The 22,860-nt window shown below is 39.7% G+C and overlaps 1 protein-coding gene across 4 annotated transcripts in view; it reads left to right on the forward strand.

Annotated features, from left to right (window-relative positions):
• Positions 1–22,860, forward strand: part of robo1 (roundabout, axon guidance receptor, homolog 1 (Drosophila)) — a 687,039-nt gene that overhangs the window by 661,799 nt on the left and 2,380 nt on the right. For all 4 annotated transcript variants that reach the window (XM_062060414.1, XM_062060413.1, XM_062060415.1 and 1 more), the window contains 7 exons: positions 3,752–4,117; positions 4,694–4,810; positions 9,912–10,056; positions 10,227–10,451; positions 14,381–14,871; positions 14,960–15,112; positions 20,941–21,210. In XM_062060414.1, coding sequence (XP_061916398.1) covers positions 3,752–4,117; positions 4,694–4,810; positions 9,912–10,056; positions 10,227–10,451; positions 14,381–14,871; positions 14,960–15,112; positions 20,941–21,210 — 1,767 coding nt within the window. The remainder of the gene's footprint in view (positions 1–3,751; positions 4,118–4,693; positions 4,811–9,911; positions 10,057–10,226; positions 10,452–14,380; positions 14,872–14,959; positions 15,113–20,940; positions 21,211–22,860) is intronic.

The following is a 22,860-nucleotide window of genomic DNA, read 5'->3' on the forward strand; positions in this document are numbered from 1 at the left end:
ATATCGTAATATCGATATAATTTATTTCACGTTAAAATGACAAAACGCCGCTTATTTGTTGTGTTCCTTCTTCTCCCCTGCTCCCGCTCCATGGGCTACTAAACCCCTCCCCTTCCTCCTTCCATGATTGGTTGGTTGTTTACTATGATGAGTCACGATTGGTTAGGGACAGGCCAATCAGAGGCAATATAGGGCAGGTCATGGAAGTGCCTGCCTGCAAATGCATTTTTTTATCTTGAGTTTGATATATTTTGTATTATTTGCAAAGCTATGTTATTTATTTTACGTAGAAATAAGATGTTTCTATTTTATTTATGTTATGTAATTCTGTACTACTTAAACAGCTTATTTTCTGTGCTGTTAATACTAGAGATGTCCGATAATATCGGCCTGCCGATATTATCGGACGATAAATGCTTTAAAATGTAATATCGGAAATTATCGGTATCGTTTTTTTTATTATCGGTATCATTTTTTTGGGGTTTTTTATTAAATCAACATAAAAAATACAAGATACACTTACAATTAGTGCACCAACCCAAAAAAACTCCCTCCCTCACTCATTCACACAAAAGGGTTGTTTATTTCTGTTATTAATATTCTGGTTCCTACATTATATATCAACATATATCAATACAGTCTGCAAGGGATACAGTCTGTAAGCACACATGCGTGCTGCTGGTCCACTAATAGTACTAACCTTTAACAGTTAATTTTACTCATTTTCATTAATTACTAGTTTCTATGTAACTGTTTTTATATTGTTTTACTTTCTTCTGTATTCAAGAAAATGTTTTTAATTTATTTATTTTATTTTGTTTAAAAAAAAACCAACCTTATCTTCACCATACCTGGTTGTCCAAATTAGGCATAACAATGTGTTAATTCCACGACTGTATGTATCGGTATCGGTTGATATCGGTATCGGTAATTAAAGAGTTGGACAATATCGGAATATCGGATATTGGCAAAAAGCCATTATCGGACATCCCTAGTTAATACCCATCTTGACTAACTGGGTTAATAAAAGTGCCACTGACTGCTTACAGTACAGTTGTCATTCACTTCAATTTCACTGAATATCGCTCAAAAATGAATATCTTTATATGTATACTTTCACCGAAAAATATATATCGACATATATATCGAATATTGGGTTTAAGTAAAAATATATCGAGATAAACTTTTTCGTTCATATCGCCCAGCCCTACTGTATAGGTATATTTTAATAATAAACATGTAGTTAAATTGACATACATTGTCAATCAAAATTCAGCATTATTGTCAATTTGGGTGTAGATTTGTGTCCAATGAGTATACACAGACAAGAAAATAGGCCAACACGGGACTTTTTTTTTAGTCCTATTTTGGAAACTTGAGCTGCTTTCCTGTTTGGAACACTGCACCATTAATGTTTTTCATGTCTCTCATACTGTTCAGTCCAATGTGTGACCAGCCTTTTCATTTTGTAGCCTGCTCTTGCACCGTGTTCTCTGTGTAACCGAGTGGACATGCAGTGACATGTTTAATAGGAAGTAACAGTGTGTGTGTGTGTGTGTGTGTGTGCATGCCTTCTGAATGTGTGTCCACATTAAGAGGATGACTGCCTCGGTGACACAGCAAACTAACGGCAATAAACGTCCCCTTATTGGTTTCCACACATCCGCCTTTTGAAGTGTGGAGCTGCTTGGAGGTTGTGATGGCGCGTCCGCCGCCAGCAGCCGTCCTCTCTGTATTTACCGCAAGGCTGCCTCTTGTCTCTGCCGGAGGATTTGAATATTTTATGAGCCAGGGAAAATTGGATGTGTCAGTGAAGCAGCGGCCGATCCCCGTGTCTTTGATACAGACATGAGGCTCTGTCCCTCTCAATGAGCGCAGACATGCTCGCCGCCACGTGGGCGGGAGCCAAGATGGCACCGGTGCGAGCTTTGCCGTCATGCGGCACCACCTGTGTCACTCGCTTGACTGGAAAAAATGACTAGGAAAAGAGTGTGAGGGCCACAGTGATAAGAAAAACAAATCATGTTACCCGAAATAGGAACCATTTTTGGTTACCTTTGATCGGAGCGCAAATCTGCCAAGCATGCCAAAATGTATACAACACAATCAGCTAAAAATCAGTAAATGTTAAAGAAAAAATATATAAATATTTATTTAATTATAAATATTTTATTTACTGAATTTTTATTCAAATATTTATAAAATATATATTTTTAAACGTTTTATTTATTTAAGGGGGAAAAGTACTCTAAAGTGTATGTATCACTATGAAATATTGAGGGAATGATAAAAATCAAGATTAAATATTGAGGTATTAATAAAACAATTTAAAAGTAAAGTCAGCAAAATTGCATAAATAATCTTGTGATGTAGTCCATTAATAGGAAGGCGAGCTATAAATGAAATAAAGTGCTGTTACACAAGTACAGCAATTAAGTCACATTTGATAATAAAATAGTAGTAACATTATGAGAATTTTGTAATATTTTAATGAGGAAAAAATATATAAAATATTAATGATTAAAATTCAAATTGTATTAGTATTACATCTTATAACAATACAACTTTTTTTTAGTTTGAATCTGTTTGCACAACGCTGGGATTTATCTAAACCCATAAATATAAAGTTTTGTCTTATTGCATATTGACTTGTTCACTCACACAATAGCTTATTTTCAAACATAAAACATTTTTACAAAAATGTTTCTCCTTTATACTTAACTGGATACATATGTTTCGTAGAAATATGTCTGTTCTTGTAATATAGTGAAATATAGTATAACTGTAAATAAGGGTGTCTCCATTTGATATTGATATTGGATATTTGTCCGATATCAGCAGAAAAACAAGTAGAGATTATATTGGCTGGCATCTAAAATGTCCGATACAAGCAGTCCTACAGCACAATAAGCACACACGGTTGGTCTTTTCTTGTATCATAGTGACGTTATTTACAAAAGGTAAACATGGTAGCTACTAGGAGCTAGCAGCTACACAACAGGTAAGCACACAATAACACACAAGCTAGACATATGTAACAAGTGTCCTTAATTGAACAATATAAACAAGTATCTAATAATTATAGTTGCATATTACTTACAGCAGGGGTGTCCAAAGTGCGGCCCGGGGGCCATTTGCGGCCTGGAGGTAATTTTTTAACGGCCCCACGGCACATTTTAAAAATACGTTTGAAAAAAATTAAAAACATAAAAAGTGGTATATAAGAGCAAACAGGTGAAATGTAACAAGAAAATGTTGCAATGTTTACTCTAATAACACAAAGCTGCCATGCAGGTTAATACCTACCGTTGTTCTCTGTTTGACTATTTGTTTAAGCCTTTTCTAGCATTCCACACTACAAAATAATAAAAGTATGTTTTTGATTTGTGCTGATATCGTATTGGGTCAATGTCGGGATCGGCCAATACTCCAGGTTCTGTTATTGGTATCGTATTGGAAGTGAAAAAGTTGTATCGGGACACCCCTAGCTGTCAGTAGTGCAATAATACAATACAGTAAAGTTGCAACTAATTAATAGTGTTTTTCCTCCATAATGAATTGTCTTTCTTTCCATTGTGGCCAAAACATTTCTTCGTGATGATGTTTGAAAGAATAATAATCCAAATTAATTTCCAAATGTGTCCTGCGCTCTCCCATAAATGACTTGATGTTCAAAAGCGTTTAGCAAACTGCTGCCGAGCTCATCAGCGCTAATGGAGAGCGTCTAAATAACCCTCCTCATGTCCTCCAGCCGACTGCATCGCCAATTATAACAGCCAGATGGATAATAAGCAGAGCGGCCTCTTGGTGCCCGAGCCGGGGGTCTACGGAGACGTGGACTTGTCCAACAAAATCAACGAGATGAAGACCTTCAACAGCCCCAACCTGAAAGACGGCCGCTTCGTGGGCGCGGGCGGGCAGCCCACGCCGTACGCCACCACGCAGCTCATCCAGTCGTCCATCATGAGCAACAACATGAACGCAGACCGAGGGACGTCCGGGAGCGGCGGAGGGGAGCTGAACGACAAACACTGCTGGAAGCCCGCCGGCCTCCAGAAGCAGGAAATGGGCTCGCAGCTGCAGTACAGCATCATGGAGCAGAACAAGCTGAATAAGGGTGAGTGGGAGGAGAGCTCCATCACCTGGTGGTCCTATAGAACGTCAACATCTCCCTCCGCCTCATCCTTCTTCTTCTCCTCTCCTCGCTCCACTCCTTTGGACCCCGATAGACAACTCTCATCATATTCCATTCTTTTACTTCCTCTTGTGTGTGTGTGTGGCCTTCATGGAACCCCTCATCACCTTCCATGCAGTCCTTTCCAACGTCTTCTGATGAAGTCCTACCATTCTGCAGTGAACTTCGCAACAAGTTCATCGTCTGTGTCAAATTTCCAGAGGGTTAGGGTTGGTGTCTTTAAATGCTGAGGAGCAACAACACCTTCAGGAACCACATCCGGGGGGCTTTTTCTGGACTTTTTTTTTTTTTGCATGTTCAAACACTTAAAAATGCATGGATTTGTAGTACCATACCATCCAGAATCTGATTGCGAGTTAACAAAACGGACAAAACGGATTCGATCATCTAAATCCAATCAGACCCCTTTAGTCCAGGTTGTCCCGATACTTAACTCCATATAGTTTTAGCGAGTGTAGCTTTTTTACACTGCGCCTCATGTCCTGCTCTTGTCGTCAGATCGCTACAGAGGCGGCGACACTCCCACGCCAGCCACCATCCCCTACAACCACAGCCACGACAGCCACACCGGGGGATCCTACAACAGCTCGGACCGAGGCAGCAGCAGCACCTCTGGTAAGATGTATCACCCTTTTACAGTAGAAGGCTCTTTTAATTTCTGTCATACGATTTAATTATGATGCTTTGCTCAGAAAATATCTTCTACCCTTTTTGTATTTACATGAGTGTACCTTATTTTTCGAACTATAAGGCGCATTTAAAATGATTTCATTTTCTCATAAATCAACAGTGAACCCTATAACCCAGTGCACCTAATGTACCGATTTATTCTGGTTGTGCCTACCGACCTTGAATACATTTTCTTTGGTACAAGGTGCAATGACCAGTAGATGGCAGTCACACACAAGAGATACATTATATTGCCAAAAGTATTGGGCCACCTGCCTTGACTCACATATGAACTTGAAGTGCCATCCCATTCCTAACCCATAGGGTTCAATATGATGTCGGTCCACCTTTTGCAGCTATTACAGCTTCAACTCTTCTGGGAAGGCTGTCCACAAGGTTGCGGAGTGTGTTTATAGGAATTTTCGACCATTCTTCAAAAAGCGCATTGGTGAGGTAACACACTGATGTTGGTCGAGAAGGCCTGGTTCTCAGTTTCCGTTCTAATTCATCCCAAAGGTGTTCTATCGGGTTCAAGTTAGGACTCTGTGCAGGCTAGTCAAGCTCATCCACACCAGACTCTGTCATCCATGTCTTTATGGACCTTGCTTTCTGCACTGGTGCACAGTAACATTGGAAGAGGAAGGGGCCCGCTCCAAACTGTTCCCACAAGGTTGGAAGCATGGAATTGTCCAAAATGTAAGGGGCCAAGCCCAACTCCTGAAAAACAACCCCACACCATAAATCCTCTTCCACCAAATATCACACTCGGCACAATGCAGTCCGAAATGTACCGTTCTCCTGGCAACCTCCAAACCCAGACTCGTCCATCAGATTGCCAGATGGAAAAGCGTGATTAATCACTCCAGATAACGCGTCTCCACTGCTCTAGAGTCCAGTGGCGACGTGCTTTACACCACTGCCTCCCACACTTTGCATTGGACTTGGTGATGTATGGCTTAGATGCAGCTGTTTGGCCATGCAAACCCATTCCATGAAGCTCTCTGCGTACTGTACGTGGGCTAATGTGCTTCAGCATCCGCTGACCACTCTGTCAGTTACGTAGCCTACTACTTTGTGGCTGAGTTGCTGTTGTTCCCAAACTCTTCCATTTTCTTATAATAAAGCCGACAGTTGACTTTGGAATATTTAGGAGCGAGGAAATTTCACAACTGGATTTATTGCACAGGTGGCATCCTATGACAGTTCCACGCTGGAAATCACTGAGCTCCTGACAGCGGCCCATTCTTTCACAAATGTTTGTAGAAACAGTCTCCATTCCTAAGTGTTTGATTTTATGCACCTGTGGCCGGGCCAAGTGATTAGGAAACCTGATTCTGATTATTTGGATGGGTGGCCCAATACTTTTGGCAATATTGTGTACATGTGGACTGCAGGTTGACGCCTGTTAAATGAATAACGCTAGCAAGTACAGGTTAGCAAGCAAGCCCAAATCTTTGATGTTTCCTTAAGAATACACAACATTACACACGGCACTCAAATATCTGTCCAAATGTTTTAGTACGACTTTGGTAAGCTACGAAGCCACACAGTTTAATGAATTGTCGGAGTACTACGGCTACCGTAGTCAGACGTACTGTGCTTCAACATATGGGTATTATTATGGTGTGTGTATAAGGACCCCAAAATGGCACCTATTAGGGGACATTTTATCTGGCATTTTGATTCGCCCTATTATGCAAAACCAACTTTTCTCACCTATTGGTATTTGGGATCCGCGTAAGTCCCGAACAATTGCGCTCGTTTGCCATTGTCCTCCGTAGTCAATTAGCTCCTTCTTTTTCTCTATCCTCCTGTTGTGGGACATTCATCCTCCGCTGTTGCCATTTCTAACAGAAAGTAGCGCACAGTTCTAACTTACATCTGTCAGTTGACTCGCTATGGAAGCGCTAAAAACTACCGGTATAACAATGTGGAGTCACGTAAATAAGACCGCCCATAAAACGGCACATCCTGAACAAACGGTCAGAAAGTGGCTTAAAGAGGATCTGTAAAACATAATCTATGCAACATTTTAATTTTAAACAAAGAGCCACCATTACATGTTATGTAGACCAGTGGTCCCCAACCACCGGGCCGCGACCCGGTACCGGTCCGTGGACCGATCGGTACCGGGCCGCGGCCGCACAAGAAATAAAAAAATAAAAAAGAAATTATTTTTTAATTTTTTTATTAAATCAACATAAAAAACACAATATATACATTATATATCAATATAAATCAATACAGTCTGCAGGGATACAGTCCGTAAGCACACATGATTGTATTTTTTTATGACAAAAAAAATAATAAAAAATAAAAATAAATACCATAACCTCCCATAACATCAGTGGGACAAATTTTCAAGCGTTGACCGGTCCGCAGCTAAAAAAAAGGTTGGGCACCACTAATGTAGACCACAAGGAAGTGTTTTAAATGTAGGGAAACAAATCATAATATGACCCCTTTAATGCGCCTTATAATCCAGTGCGCCTTTTGTATGAAAATAGACCTGAATAGAACCTCTCATCGGCAGTGCGCTTTATAATCCGGTGCCCCCTATGATCCGAAAAATATGGTTGTTAGCTTCAACTGCAGTACTTGGACAGAGGGGACAATTGGGTCTGATCAGACAGATTCTGGAGTCATAGGAGACTAGGATGTGCAGCAACATAGGGCACTTACACAGGATACGGAAAACAATTTGCGTTTAATTGCAAATTCTTAGGTGTGAACTATGCACAACATATAACAATTGGAGCGCTTTTGAAAAAATTAAATGAAAGAAAAATAGCCCAAATAGTCGCGTGTATGAATGCTTTCATTGTCATCTCAGGGCATTCAATCGATCGCAACTGGACTGTTTGGTCTGTCTTAGAAGACGTTTCGCCTCTCTTCCGAGTAGGCTTCATCAGTTCGTGCTCACAGACTTAGATTGGTCAGATCTAGTCTAAAACCCCAAATATTTATACTCCAAAACCAGGACGGTGTGCCTGGGCAAGGATGGTTTCGCCCAAAATAGTCAGTCTCAATGTTCGTTTAGTCTCAGTCGTGTGAATAAATGTGACCAGTCAGCTCACAAATATCGCTTCGTTTGGACTTGGCTCGCCATCCAAATATGGAAATTTGTGGTCTTTTGGAATCCCAGTCAACGAAAAAATCCAGGCCAAAAAAAATCCAATCCAGGAAAGAAAACCTGACCATGCGTAGGCCACACATGTAGCACAGAGGTTCCCAGCTGGAGTGGGTTTACAGCCTTTGGACTTTCAGTATCAATCTTCCACTATAATGGCTGCTACTTCTACGCTAGCTTCCTCAGCACACATGGCCTCTCCCAGTACGCCTCTTAGACGGTCTGATGCAAAAGACACAGGCCACGCCCAGATAAGGGAGGGGACACTTGATCTTATTGATTCCAATACTATGACACAATTGGTTGCTCAAAAATAAAATACTTCCTGAATGAAGGATTATATTTTTAAAAGATTCCTAACAATATTTAAAAATATTTTAATGAACTATTTTTTATATACTTTTTTTAACCATTATTTATTCTTATCATGAAATGTTTAATCATAATGACATCAATATTTATATTGTAAAACTAGGTTACATTATTTAATGTTATGTTACTTTACGTTATGTCAGTGCTTCTCAAATGTTTTCTGTTACGCCCATCAGAAAGAAAATAAAAACATTCCCTCTCGCCCCCTCTCCTCCGTGACAATAAATAGTATAATTTGTCTATAAAATTACAGTACAATACAGCATAACATTGTATACTTATTAAAAAGTTAAAGTTAAAGTACCAATGATTGTCACACACACACTAGGTATGGTAAATTTAACCTCTGCATTCGACCCATCCCCTTGTTCACCCCCTGGGAGGTGAGGGGAGCAGTGAGCAGCAGCGGTGGCCGTGCCCAGGAATAATTTTTGGTGATTTAACCCCCAATTCCAACCCGTGATGCTGAGTGCCAAGCAGGGAGGTAATGGGTCCCATTTTTATAGTCTTTGGTATGAACTCACAACCTACCGATCTCAGGGCGGACACTCTAACCACAAGGCCACCTGCTCAGTGGCCTTGTGGATGAAAGAAATATAGACCAATTTACAATAAAGAATAACTTTATTAACATTGTTTTTTAGTCGGTAACAAATAAAGAAAAAAAATTTAAAATGCATCAATTTGCCTGAAATTAAAAAAATAAATACATCCATATTCAAACAATAAATAAGGATTGACCGACTTGAACCATATGATACTGAAAGATAAAATTGGATAAACTCTATAAATAATAATCAATTAAAGTTGATCGGCAACATTAATATACATATAAATTGTAAATAAATATTATTTGAGAAGGACATTGTTCAAAATGTGCTGCACATACTTCAAAAATGGTAGGCAATACAAAAATAAAGACCTAGTTAAATATTATATTGATTTTATTACACTGTCAATAGCACTCACCATAAATAGATGAACAATTTACAGTTAATACATGTGATTCACCGATCTCAATCATGGATGGTCGTATGGGAATTCGGATCGGCACACCCATACTGCTGGAGCTCCATTTGTTGACACCTTTGTCTAGTTTCTGCTGTACATCATTTCTTCTCTCTGTATGTCCTTGCATGTGCTTTATTTTCAATTCCTCTTCCTAATTGGCTTTACTTTAATCGTGCGACGCAGCCGCCTAATTTCATCTGGGGCCTCAGTGTCTTCTCAGGGACAAGGACAAATGAGAGCGCATTGACGACGCCATGCAAGGCTGCCACCTTTAATGCCACGTATCCATTCTGATATCACATTTGAAGTTGCAGTCATTAGGCGCAAGCCCCACAGCTCATTGGTTCGCCGCCTTGGTCTTAATTGGACACTTTTCTTCTTTATTTGGGTGCAATAGTGCTTACGGTGCCTCCCGTTACCGAAGAGGCACATTTAAAGCGAGCGGAGGCTTATTTATGCATTTATTCTGCTGTCAATTCACGCTCCGTTAGATTGTCATCTCATGTTGTTGTTTTTTTGTGTTTTGTCGAGCAGGCAGTCAGGGTCAGAAGAAGGGAACACGCACCCCCAAACTACCAAAGCAGAGCACAATGAATTGGGCTGATCTCCTGCCTCCCCCTCCTGCAAACCCGCCCCCAACCAGGAATGCACAGGACTACTCCCTGTCAATGGAAGAAAGGTAAAAAGTGCCCGCTTCTCATGTTCACTGCCTCGGGGAGCGTCCATCAAACCTTGATGGAGTGCTGCCATGAATATTTACCACGTGTTGTCCTGACATCGGAGTAGCTCGTCTTCAGCAAATGATGTGAAAAATAATGAGGCGTCGCTTCTCTTCCGCCGCGTTGGCAGCTGCGACCCAGACATGCAGTGCTCCGTGCCCCCCTCGCACATGTACCTGCAGCCCGATGAGCTGGAGGAAGAAGAGGAGGAGATGGAGCGCGGGCCCACGCCGCCCGTCCGGGGCACGGCCTCCTCCCCCGCCGCCGTGTCATACAGCCACCAGTCCACCGCCACGCTCACTCCCTCGCCGCAGGAGGAGATGACGCCCATGCTGCAGGACAGCCACGAGCGCAGGTACGCAGTTTTTTTTTGTCGTTTGAATGCCTTTGCCCGTGTTGAGGAGTTACTAAAACACACAATAAAAATTAATACGTGTGTAGATTTGAATTAAAGGCTTTTATTCATAGTCACTTAACACATTAGGCCGCAGGTGTCAAACTCAATGCCTGGGGGCCAGACCTGACATGCCAACGCATTTACTGTGGCCCGCCCTCATCATTTTAAAGTTTCTGGCCCATACGTGGCCCGCCACATCATTTTATGTAGCCCACGATGTCATTTTATATGGCTCACCACATCATTTTATCTGGCCACAACGTCATTTTACTTGGCCCGCCCTCGTCATTTAAAGTGTTCCACCACGTGATTTTATGTGGCCAACCTCATTCATTTATCTGGCCCGTACGTGGCCGTCCACATAATTTTATTTGGCCCGCAATGTCATTTTATGTGGCCCGCACATAATTTTACCTAGCCCGCCATATGATTTTTATTTGGACACAAATTTGTATTAATATTTTTGTCACATTGTTTTTGTTATTTTGCACTCGTGACTTTGTTGTTAAACAAGTGTGTGTATTAATTAGTTGTATTGTTTAAGATCTAACAATATTTTTATTCGCATGAAGTTCTCATAATCAACTAACTTAAGGCAAATTTATTAATAATAACCTTTCAAATCAAAAGTATCGGTGTCAGTATTGGTGATACCAGCCCTGTATTTACTTGGTATCATATCAATACTAATATTCCCTGAATCTCCACCCCTTGTTGGGAGCGCCTCGTGTGTCTTCCAAACTACTAAAACTTTAAACAAAAACTATAAAAACTTGAAGTTGTATATAAGTTTTGTAAGAAAACATGCTTGAAAAATCAGAAAAGCCAGAACCTGAATAAAAAACGGACAAGACTGCTTAAAAACCACTCCATATTTTTACTTCTCCCCGAGGGAGTCAAAGCTTTTCTTCTTGTCTCTCACTGACTACTGACCAACTGATGTTGGAGATCCAATTTTTTGTAAGTGATTTTGAAATATTTAAAATATCTTCGAAATATTTAACCGAATGGAGACCAAAATTCCCTGTATCGCCCACTCCTGGTTGGGAGCCCCTAGCTTACAAACTACTAAAGGTATAAACAAAAACTATTAAAACTTGAAGTTGTATTTAAGTTTTGTAAGAAAATATGCTCCAGAACCTGAATAAAAAATGGACTAGAATGCTTGAAATCTGTCCATATTTTTAGGTATTTTTTTTTGTGTAAAGAAGGGGTGGTCTTCTCGTCTAACTCAAACCAGCAGGTGACACCAAACAACTTCTCCCCAAGGGAGTCAGAGCGTTTCTTCTCGTCACTCACTACCCACTGACCAACTAACTGATGTCGGAAACCCAATGTTGTGCAATTGATTGAAATATTTCAAATACTTTTGAAATATTTAATCGAATCGCTACCAACATTCCCAGTATCCCCCAACCCTAGTTGATGTTGCAGGCAAACTACAAACTACTAAAACTCTAAACTAAAACTATAAAAACGTGAAGTTTTGTATCAAAATATGCATCAAAACATTAAAGAACCAAGAACAAGATTAAAGACCAGATTATACAATCAGTCCATATATAAATTTTTTTGTTTGTTTGTACCTGAATATGAGACGATAGTTTTCCATGTGAAAAAAGTTGATAAGAGTTTTGTACAAGCAAACAGGAAGTCTGGCGTCACGGACAACTCACCAACTGATGTTGGAAACAATTTTTTTGTATTTGAGTTTGAAAAATTTCTAATATTTTTTAAATATTTAATAAAATTGATACCAAAACTCCCAGCATCTTCCACCCCTAATTGGGAAACCCTGTTGTTGCAGGAAAACAACAAACTACTAAAACTATATACAAAAACTATAAAAACGTGAAGTTGTGCATAAGTGTTGTATCAAAATATGCATCAAATATTGAAGAACGCAGAAAAAGATTAAAAACAGACTAGGCCGCTTAAAATAAGTCCATATTTTTGGTATGTTTTGTGTTTATTATATGTTTCCTTGTTAAAAAAAGTCTATAAGAGTTTTATACAAACAATCAGCAGATGACGCCAAACGACTTCTCCCAAAGGGAGCTTTTCTTCTTGTCCCTCACGGACGACTGACCAACTGATGTCGGACACCAATGTTTTGTAATTGACTTTGAAATATTTTGGAAATATTTAATCGATTCAATACCAAAATTCCCAGTATCGACCACTCCTAGTTGGGAACCCCTGGTGTCGCAGGCAAACTACAAACTACTAAAACTCTTAGCAAAAACTATAAAAACATGAAGTTGTACGTAAGTTTTGTATCAAAGCATGTATGAAAAAAATTGAAGTACCCAGAACAAGATTAAAAATCAGACTATACTGCATAAAATCAGTCCATATTTTTGGTATTTTGTTGTGTATGTACTATAATATAAGACAATATTTTTCCCTGGAAACATTTTTTATAAGAAATGTATACATGCAAACCAGCAAAGATTGCCAAACCACTTCTTGCCCAGGAAGTCAGAGCTTTTTTCCTGTCACTCACTTACTACTTACCAACTGATGTTGAATACACAATCTTTATTGATTTTGAAACATTGTGTTTTGGGAAAGAGGGGTCTTTTTTAGAGATGTCCGATAATATCGGGCTGCTGATATTATCGGCCGATAAATGCTTTAAAATGTCGGAAATTATCGGTTTCAAAAGTAAAATGTATGACTTTTTAAAACACCGCTGTACGGAGTGGTACACGGACGTAGGGAGAAGTACAGAGCACCAATAAACCTTAAAGGCACTGCCTTTGCGTGCCGGCCCAATCACATAATATATACGGCTTTTCACACACACACAAGTGAATGCAAGGCATAATTGGTCAACAGCCATTCAGGTCACACTGAGGGTAGCCGTATAAACAACTTTAACACTGTTACAAATATGCGCCACACTGTGAACCCACACCAAACAAGAATGACAAACACATTTCGGGAGAACATCCGCACCGTAACACAACACAAAGTAGAGTGTCCGCCCTGAGATCGGTAGGTTGGAGTTCAAATCCCAGCCGAGTCATACCAAAGACTATAAAAATGGGACCCATAACCTCCCTGCTTGGCACTCAGCAACAAAGGGTTGGAGTTGGGGGTTAAATCACCAAAATGATTCCCGGGCGCGGCACCGCTGCTGCCCACTGCTCCCCAAGGGGATGGGACAAATGCAGAGGACAAATTTCACCACATCTAGTGTGTGTGTGACAATCATTGGTACTTTAATCTTTAATCTTTAAAACACAACAGAACAAATACCCAGAACCCCTTGCAGCACTAACTCTTCCGGGACGCTACAATATACACCCCCGCTACCCCCTACCCCACCGCCCCCCGCCCCCACCTCAACCCCGCCCACCTCAACCTCCTCATGTTCCAAATTCCAAGCTGCTGTTTTGAGGCATGTTAAAAAAAATAATGCACTTTGTGACTTCAATAATAAATATTTTCCATAACTTGAGTTGATTTATTTTGGAAAACCTTGTTACATTGTTTAATGCATCCAGCGGGGCATCACAACAAAATGAGGCATAATAATGTGTTAATTCCACGACTGTATATATCAATATCGGAATCGGTAATTAAGAGTTGGGCAATATCGGGATATCGGCAAAAAAGCCATTATCGGACATCTGTAGTCTTTTTATGCTTATTGTCATTTTATATACGTGTTAATATGGCTTAGGAATGAGCAAAAGCAGTACTCGTAAAAGGCTTGCTAACGTTGAACTGTTTTTCTATTAATAAAAGTTACCTATATTATATTTTATTTCCATTATCTCTAAATTCTCAACAAAGAAGCCTAATTAGGAGCCCAGTATGTTCAAGTTCCGAGGGTCCACTCTGAGTCGTTGATGGAATCCCACTTCTTCTCTTGCTAGGCGCCATGCAGTGAGCCCCCCGGCCCCGCCTCGTCCCCTCTCGCCCTCACACACCTACAGCTACATCACCAGCCCCCTGGATATGGACGGCATGGAGGAAGAAGACGAGATGCTGGAGGAAGACGAGGATGAGGAGGGGGACCACACGGATGCGGAGGTGGCCAAGATGCACTACCACCACACCCACCCGCACCACCCCCAGCAGCAGATGCATCCGCGGCGGCTGCTGCTTCGAGGGATCGAACAGACGCCGGCGTCCAGCATGGGCGACCTGGAGAGCTCGGTGACGGGATCCATGATCAACGGCTGGGGGTCCGCCTCCGAGGAGGATAATGTCTCCTCGGGGAGGTCCAGCGCCGTCAGCTCGTCGGACGGATCCTTCTTCACCGATGCCGACTTCGCTCAGGCGGTTGCGGCGGCTGCCGAGTATTCGGGGCTACGAGTGGCCAAACATCCCAACATGCAAAGCCAGGAAGGGGCAGCTCTTTTGGGTGCGTTTTATTTGCTCAACTTAATAAAATCAACAGGTTTTTTTTTATTATGCTGAACTTATTATTAACGACATGTCTTCTTCCTCAGCACGTAAATACCAAATGAACCCAGCAGGCCACCGTCCCGCCAGCCCGGTGTCCACAGACAGCAACATGAGCATGGCGGCGGTGCACAGGAGGCCTCCAAAGAAGCAGAAACAACATCCAGCAGGGAACCACAGACGTGAAGCCTACAACGAAGGTAGTCCATCTCACTTCTTCTCAAGTTGTAGCACATTTGTATCACAGCAAGATCTGTGAGTGTATATATGCTGAAATAAACGTGATGTTGTATGCTGATACTGGACATGTAAGTATAAAACAGAAGAAGGGGTGTTCTAAGGAAGGGAGGAGAAAGTGTCAATAATGAGACCACTATGCTAGGAGCAGATTATTTATTATACCATCTTAATCTTTAATGATGGATGCAACAAGTGTTCAGACAGTGTTGGTTGATGTTTCTCCACTTTCTGAGCGCTTTTCAATGTCTAATTTCATTTTGCTTTTCATTTTGACTTTCCTTTTCTTTGATGCACTGCCATCAGAACCTCCTGATCACACTTGGAAGTAATGAAGGGGAAAATGGATGTCCTTTCTTTAGTGTTTCAACGCACAACTACATATTATTCCGCCTACGTATTCTTCTGCCGTGTGCACTACTACTACAACTATTAGTATTACTATTACAAATAATAATAATAGTAATGAAAATACTTGCATAGATAATAAACAAAATAAATACAAAAAATAATAATAATTCAGCTTTCTTTGTATTGCCATTTTAATAACCAGTGGACCAAAGTGCTGTATAGAATAATTAATACAAGTCATACAAAAACGGAAAAGAAACTAACAGAGGAAATAAGATACGTCTAAAAAAAAAAACATTTAAAATATAATTAAGACATAAAAATGTGGATAAAAAGAATAACTAAAATATATCAGAATAAAAACATATTACAAAATTAATTTGAAATACTAAAATAAATTACAATATAACTAAGAATAAAAATATCATCCACAACTTAAGAAGTGCCAAAGGCCAAATAAAATGAATGTGTGATAATAATAGTAATGCAAGAGAAGACACACATATTATATACACATTAAATATGACAAAAATTTGTCTAAAAATATAGGTTAGTGTTTTAAGAATGTCTATTTATGATAAGCGCTAAATTCTAAAAACAAATGAAAGCACAGGTGTATTTTTTTCACACAAAAAAAATAGTTACCATGTTAATGGATGATTTTGGAAAAATTTCACCAATTAAACTAAACTTGTCAAACGCTACTTAAGACTGTTCCATGTTGTAATTGACACAAACACTGTTCTTGTTTTAAATATAAATAATAACAATTACAATAGTTAAAAAGAAGTCAAAGTACAGTGCATCTGGAAAGTATTCCTCGCGCTTCCTTATTTCCACATTTGTTATGTTACAGCCTTATTCCAAAATGGAATAGATCCATTTTTGTCCTAAAAAATCTATACACAATACCCCATAATGACAATTTAAAACATTGTTTTTTTTATTTTGAAAATGTATTAGACATAAAAAAAAAATTCACATGTACATACAAATTCACAGCCTTTGCTAACCTTTGGCAGCAATTACAGCCTCAAGTCTTTGTGAATATGATACCACAAGCTTGGCACACCTATATTTGGGCAGTTTTGCCCATTCCTCTTTGTAGCACCTCTCAAGCGCCATCAGGTTGGATGAGAAACGTTGGTTTTCATCCAGGATGTCTGTGTACATTGCTGCATTCATCTTAGTCTAGTCAGGGAGGTGACCAAGAACACGATGGTCACTCTGTCAGAACTACAGCATTCCTCTGTGGAGAGAGGAGAACCTTCCAGAAGACAATCATCTCTGCAGCAATCCACCAATCAGGCCTGTATGGTAGAAGTCCAGACAGAAGCTATTTCTAAGTAAAAAAGTTTGCTAAAATGCACCTGACAGACTCTCAGACCTTGAGAAACAAAATTATCTGGTCTGATGACATAAAGATTGAATTTGGCGTGAATGCCAGGAATCATGTTTGGAGGAAACCAGGCACCGCTCATCACCAGGCCAATACCATCCCTACAGTGAAGCATGGTGGTGGGAAGGTTTTCAGCGGCTGGAACTGGGAGACTAGTCAGGATAGAGGGAAAGATGAATATACAGAGACATTCTGGATAAAAACCAACATTTCCTATCCAACCTGATGTAGCTTGAGAGGTGCTGCAAAGACGAATAGGCAAAGCTGCCCAACGATAGGTGTGCCAAACTTGTGGCATCATATTCAAACAGACTTCAGGCTGTAATTGCTGCCAAAGGTCCATCAACAAAGTTTAGAGCAAATGCTGTGAGCACATGTGTACATGTAATTTTGTGTTTGTTTTTTTGTTTTAAATCCTATGCAAAGAACACTTTTTTACATTTGTCTGTGGAATTTTGAGGACAAAATGAATTTATTCCATTTTGAAATAAGGCTGTAACAATACAAAATGTGGAAAAAGTGAAGTGCTGTAAATACCTTCCAGATTCACTGTATAATAATTAGAGATGTCCGATAATATCGGCCCGGATAAATGCTTTAAAATGTAATATCGGAAATTATCGGTATCGGTTTCAACCTCCCGATATTCCCGGGAGACTCCCGAATTTCAGTGCCCCTCCCGAAAATCTCCTGGGGCAACCATTCTCCCGATTTCCACCCGGACAACATTATTGAGGGCGGGCCTTAAAGGCACTGCCTTTAGTGTCCTCTACAACCTGTCGCCACGTCCGCTTTTCCTCCATACAAACAGCGTGCCGGCCCAGTCACATAATATATGCGGCTTCTACACACACGTAAGTGAATGCAAGACATATGTGATCAACAGCCATACAGGTCACACTGAGGGTGGACGTATAAACAACTTTAACACTGTTACAAATATGCGCCACACTGTGAACCCACACCAATATACAACCCACCCACCACCCCCCGCTACCACCAAACCCCACCCCCCTCAACCACCTCCCAGGCATGTTTAAAAAAAAATTATTAATAATGCACTTTGTGAAAGTCAAAGTATAGTATTTCCCATAGTTGTAGTGGGTATCAAGATTATCTCAGGGAGAGCATGTCCCAAATTCCAAGCTGCTGTTTTGAGGCATGGTAAAAAAAATAATGCACTTTGTGACTTCAATAATAAATATGGCAGTGCCATGTTGGCACTTTTTTCAATAACTGGAGTTGAAGTTGTTCTCTTATTTTGGAAAACCTTGTTTTTGATTGATTGATTGAAACTTGTATTAGTATATTGCACAGTACAGTACATATTCTGTACACTTGACCACTAAATGGTAACACCCCAATAAGTTTTTCAACTTAATCAATTAGTTAATCAATTCATGGTAAAGTTACATTGTTTTATGCATCCAGCGGGGCATCACAACAAAATTAGGCATAATAATGTGTTAATTCCACGACTGTATATATCGGTATCGGTTTATATCGGAATCGGTAATTAAGATTTGGACAATATCGGGATATCGGATATCGGTAAAAAAGCCAAAATCGGACATCTCTAATGATAATAATAATTGATTAATAAAAAGTGTTATAAGCCCTTGTAGGCACACAACTAAGAAATGATTCATGTAAAGACGTGACGTTTTGGACGTTTTGGACTGCTCTGTATTAAATATATATTCATCTGCTGTAAATTGTATGTGGTGTAAATGTATTCCAGTAGTCCTTATGTGATGGTGATGGTGTGCTGGCTGTCTCGCTCTTTAGTGTCAGGTGTCCTTGAGTGTTGGAAGCACTTGACAGTGAGATTTAATATCTCTGCTCACTGGGAGCCAACACACAACTCCATCCCCCCCCCGCCTCTTCCTTCCTCTTCCTCCTGCATCCTCCTCACACCCTGGCTGCTTCCCCATCCTCCTCCCTGCACACGCTCGCCTCAGTCTTTGTTTCAGCCTGGAGGATGTAGGGGAGGGACGGATGGTGGGGGGGTTCAAACCGCCTGACAGTCCTGTCTGTCCGTCAGTCCTCCAGCTGATTACATTTGATCTGAATGGATTGTTTTTCATTTGGAGGTTATTGCCTACTACACCACACCCACACACTCCTCCTGTCTCCCACTACAACCCCCATCAGACCCCTGCATGGTCTGGAGCTCTGCCGCAGAGGTGATCTAATGACATTTACTGAATTATATAATATTAAGAAAATATATAATTCTCACAGACAATTGCATTGAGGGACGCTCAGGTTCCCCCAGTCCACAGGGAATGGGGGCAGGGCCAATAAACTCTATAAAATGAGTAAAACTAAACAAATCATTGATGTAACAATAAACTAAAGATAAAAAAGAGTAAATCCAACACAGCAAATTATTTAAACATTTCCAAAAAAGTCCCTCTAATGGCTGTGAACAGTATTGGGAGGACATCATGGGTCTGCACAAGGCACAAGCGGTAGAAAATGGATGGATGGATGATTCATCAGGATCAGAATCAGGTTTGTAGGCCAAGTACTTTGACTTGGTAGACTGTGATCTCTTTGTTTAATGTAAGAATAAATAATCATGCTACAACTACGGTGATTTTTCTTTATATAAATCCGTTGACATTTTTGATTTCCTCATTTATTATTTTTTAAAATAAATGATAAATAAATTCAAAAAAACACACACACTTAACATTTTAATATTTTTTGCAAAATGTTTTTTTTTCTCACAACAGAAAAATATATATTTAAATATATTTAAAAATAAATGTATATACAGCGTACCTTTTTTTTCAGAAAAAGCCTTTGAAACCTTTTTTTTGCTAATTTATTAACTTGTGTAATAAATAAATAACACAACAAAATGTTATTACAACCACATAACATTTTAATAATGTTTTTTGAGTAAAATGCAAAGTAGTTTATTCATTCACTGGTACACTGTTAAAGGTATGTTTACATATAAACATGTTTTTCTTTTGATATGAGTTTGACGTTACAGACGGAAATTTGTCATAACAATTTTAAAAAGTATATTTTATACTTTCATTTATAACTTGTTGGGTAGTTTCAAGCTGGTATTTGGTCATTATTTCACCCAATGTAGGGGACGAGATGTGAGCTTCAATAAAATATTGAATTGAAGTAAAAAAAACAAAAAACAAAGTACATATAATATTAGGGTTCAATTCAATTCCAATTCTTTGGCTGACGATTCGATTCAGAATGGACTGTCGATTCAAACCCATTCTTGCAACGTGCTATTTGGTATATTAATTATTATAACAACTTTTCAGACCAGGTTAGAGACTACAAAGCTCCTGTTGGCTGTGACTTATACGTGCAGTGCAGCGTGAAAAGCATATTTTAAAAAATCGATTCTTTTAAATTTTGAATTGAATCTTAATAAATAAGAATCGCAATTTGGATGTGAATCAATTTTTTCCGCCAACCCTATATAACGTGTAATATTACTATATCTTGTGCTATATAATGTCCCACGAGTAGCTATATCAACATTTTCAGTTGATCCAAATTAGCAATATTTTCTCATATAGATGTAATAAATTGATTCCAAAAATGGTGGCCCTTCTCTATTTCCATCTATGACCTCCTCATTTCTGTCTTGTTTGCACAAAGGATGTGGAAGAAACCAACTTATACTCCCCCTCCTTTTATCCCTCATCCTTCATATCGCTTGACTCCTCTTGGCTGCAGCTTCAACCATTTCCTAGCCTGCTGTCATGCACATCTTCCTAATTAGCCCTTCTCCTCTTCCTCAGGGAGCCAGGAGACACTTTTACAATATTTCCTAAATCCAATAGGCTCCCCTTGCTCCCCTCCCGTGAGCTGTATACTGGTCCGTGTAGAAGCTACTGAACAAACAGCATGTGTGCTGTATTATATATACTGTATATATATGCCTGTCCAGTGTTTTTGTATTCAGAAAAGTGTGCATCATTAAAAGTGATTGATCCATTGTCTTTGAATCTCGCATCCCTTATATGGTCTTACTTCCTGTGTTGTATCCTCCAGATCTCCCACCGCCACCCATCCCGCCCCCAGCGGTGCTGAAGTCCCCCACACACCCCTCCAAGGTGGGCCTCGAGGGTCGAGGAGTGGTCTCCCCGAAAGGAGGTAGACCAGGAGGAGGAGGAGCAGCGGGAAGTTACAGGCCGAAAGAAGGCTCGGACCCCAGAGCCAGCTCGTCAGAACGCAAGGAGGTCCAGGAGAGACAAAAAGCTCACGGGGCAAAAGGGAGCAAACATGATGGCAGTGCCGGACATAAGAGCCGCCAACAAGCAGGTACTACATTAAACACGTTTTTTTTATATACATATACATGATAAAATAAATATATATATAAATGTGTATATATACTGTATGTATATAGGTATATGTATGTATTAGAGATGCGAGGTTTGCGGACACAACCGCGGACTCCGCGGATAATCCGCGGGTCGGGCGGATGCATGACGAAAAAAATAGATTTTAAATAGATTTGGGCGGGTGGCGGTTGAACCAATTCAGAAAAAAAATACATAGTTAAATGTTGTTACCCACATACGAAAAACGAGCAGCACTCTTTGAAACAGGCAATTATTCATCAGGCACTGCTGCAGCTGTCATGCCAAATTTCTTCCCCCCTACAAGAACCTTCCCCCATTTACTTCCGGGGCTGCGTCCAATAAAGTCACAAAGTTGCCGGGGGTCCTTAACCGGCACGCGACTGTCCTGTTTCGCGCCTGTACAAAAAAAATAAAAAATCGATTTCTTCAAATTCCAGCAGCTGTCAAAGACGAAGTATCCTTCCAGCGACGGGCAGTCAAAGCCGAAGTGCTATCGATCGCTGTCAATGACCAAGGAAGTAAATGGGGGGGGGGGTTGTAGGGGGAAGAAATTTGGCGTGACAGCTGCAGCAGTGCCTGATGAATAATTGCCTGTTTCAAAGAGTGCTGCTCGTTTTTCGTATGTGGGTAACAACATTTAACTATGTATTTTTTGGCACGCATTGAATGTCTCTGCTGCATTGGATCAGTCTCCTTTCTTTAACAGGATTGCCTTGCATCGTCTATATTAAATGTATAACAACGGGTGGGTGGGTGGCGGGCGGTTGTGGTTTTGATAAAATGTTAGTTCGGGTGGATGGCGGGTGGATGACGACTTTTGTGATGCGGATGAAATAATTGCCTATCCGCGCATCTCTCGTATGTATACATATATATAAAATTGAATAGAACAGGTATTTGAATTTGTTGAAAAAATCCTAAAATTAGTAAAATATTACATTTAAAAATGCCAGAGATTATTGCGTATAGGTTTAAAATGAATACAAAATGTTTTTTTTAAAGTATTAATCATCCATCCATCCATTTCCTACCGCTTATTCCCTTCGGGGTCGCGGGGGGCGCTGGAGCCTATCTCAGCTATAATAACGATAATGGTAATCATATAGTGAAAATTGTAGAGTAAAAACGTATTTTATAAAAACATTTTTTAGTAATTTGTAGTTATGTTGGTAAATACTTAGAAATGTTTGAATAAATTATTTAATGAAATACTACAATGTTTACAATGTTTATTAATTTGTTTCCTGATTTCCCTTATTTCATGGAATTATTGAATAATGTAGTTTAAAAAATGTGTAAATATATATTGATACACATATAGACTTAGACTTAGACAAACTCTAATGATCCACAAGGGAAATTGTTCCACACACTAGCTCAGTTACAATGATGGAAAGTGTAAGGATGGAAAGGACAATGCAGGTATAAATAGACTAAATATAGCGATATAAAATATAACATATATACGTAATATTTACATAATATATGTACAGTATATTATATATACTGATATATTATATTATGTCTATATCATATATACAAAATACAACAATGACGACAATATTACAGTATATGTGACAGCTGCAGCATAAAATAGAGAGTAAAT

The sequence above is a fragment of the Entelurus aequoreus genome, linkage group LG10 (assembly GCF_033978785.1).
Source record: "Entelurus aequoreus isolate RoL-2023_Sb linkage group LG10, RoL_Eaeq_v1.1, whole genome shotgun sequence".
Lineage (NCBI taxonomy): Eukaryota > Metazoa > Chordata > Actinopteri > Syngnathiformes > Syngnathidae > Entelurus > Entelurus aequoreus.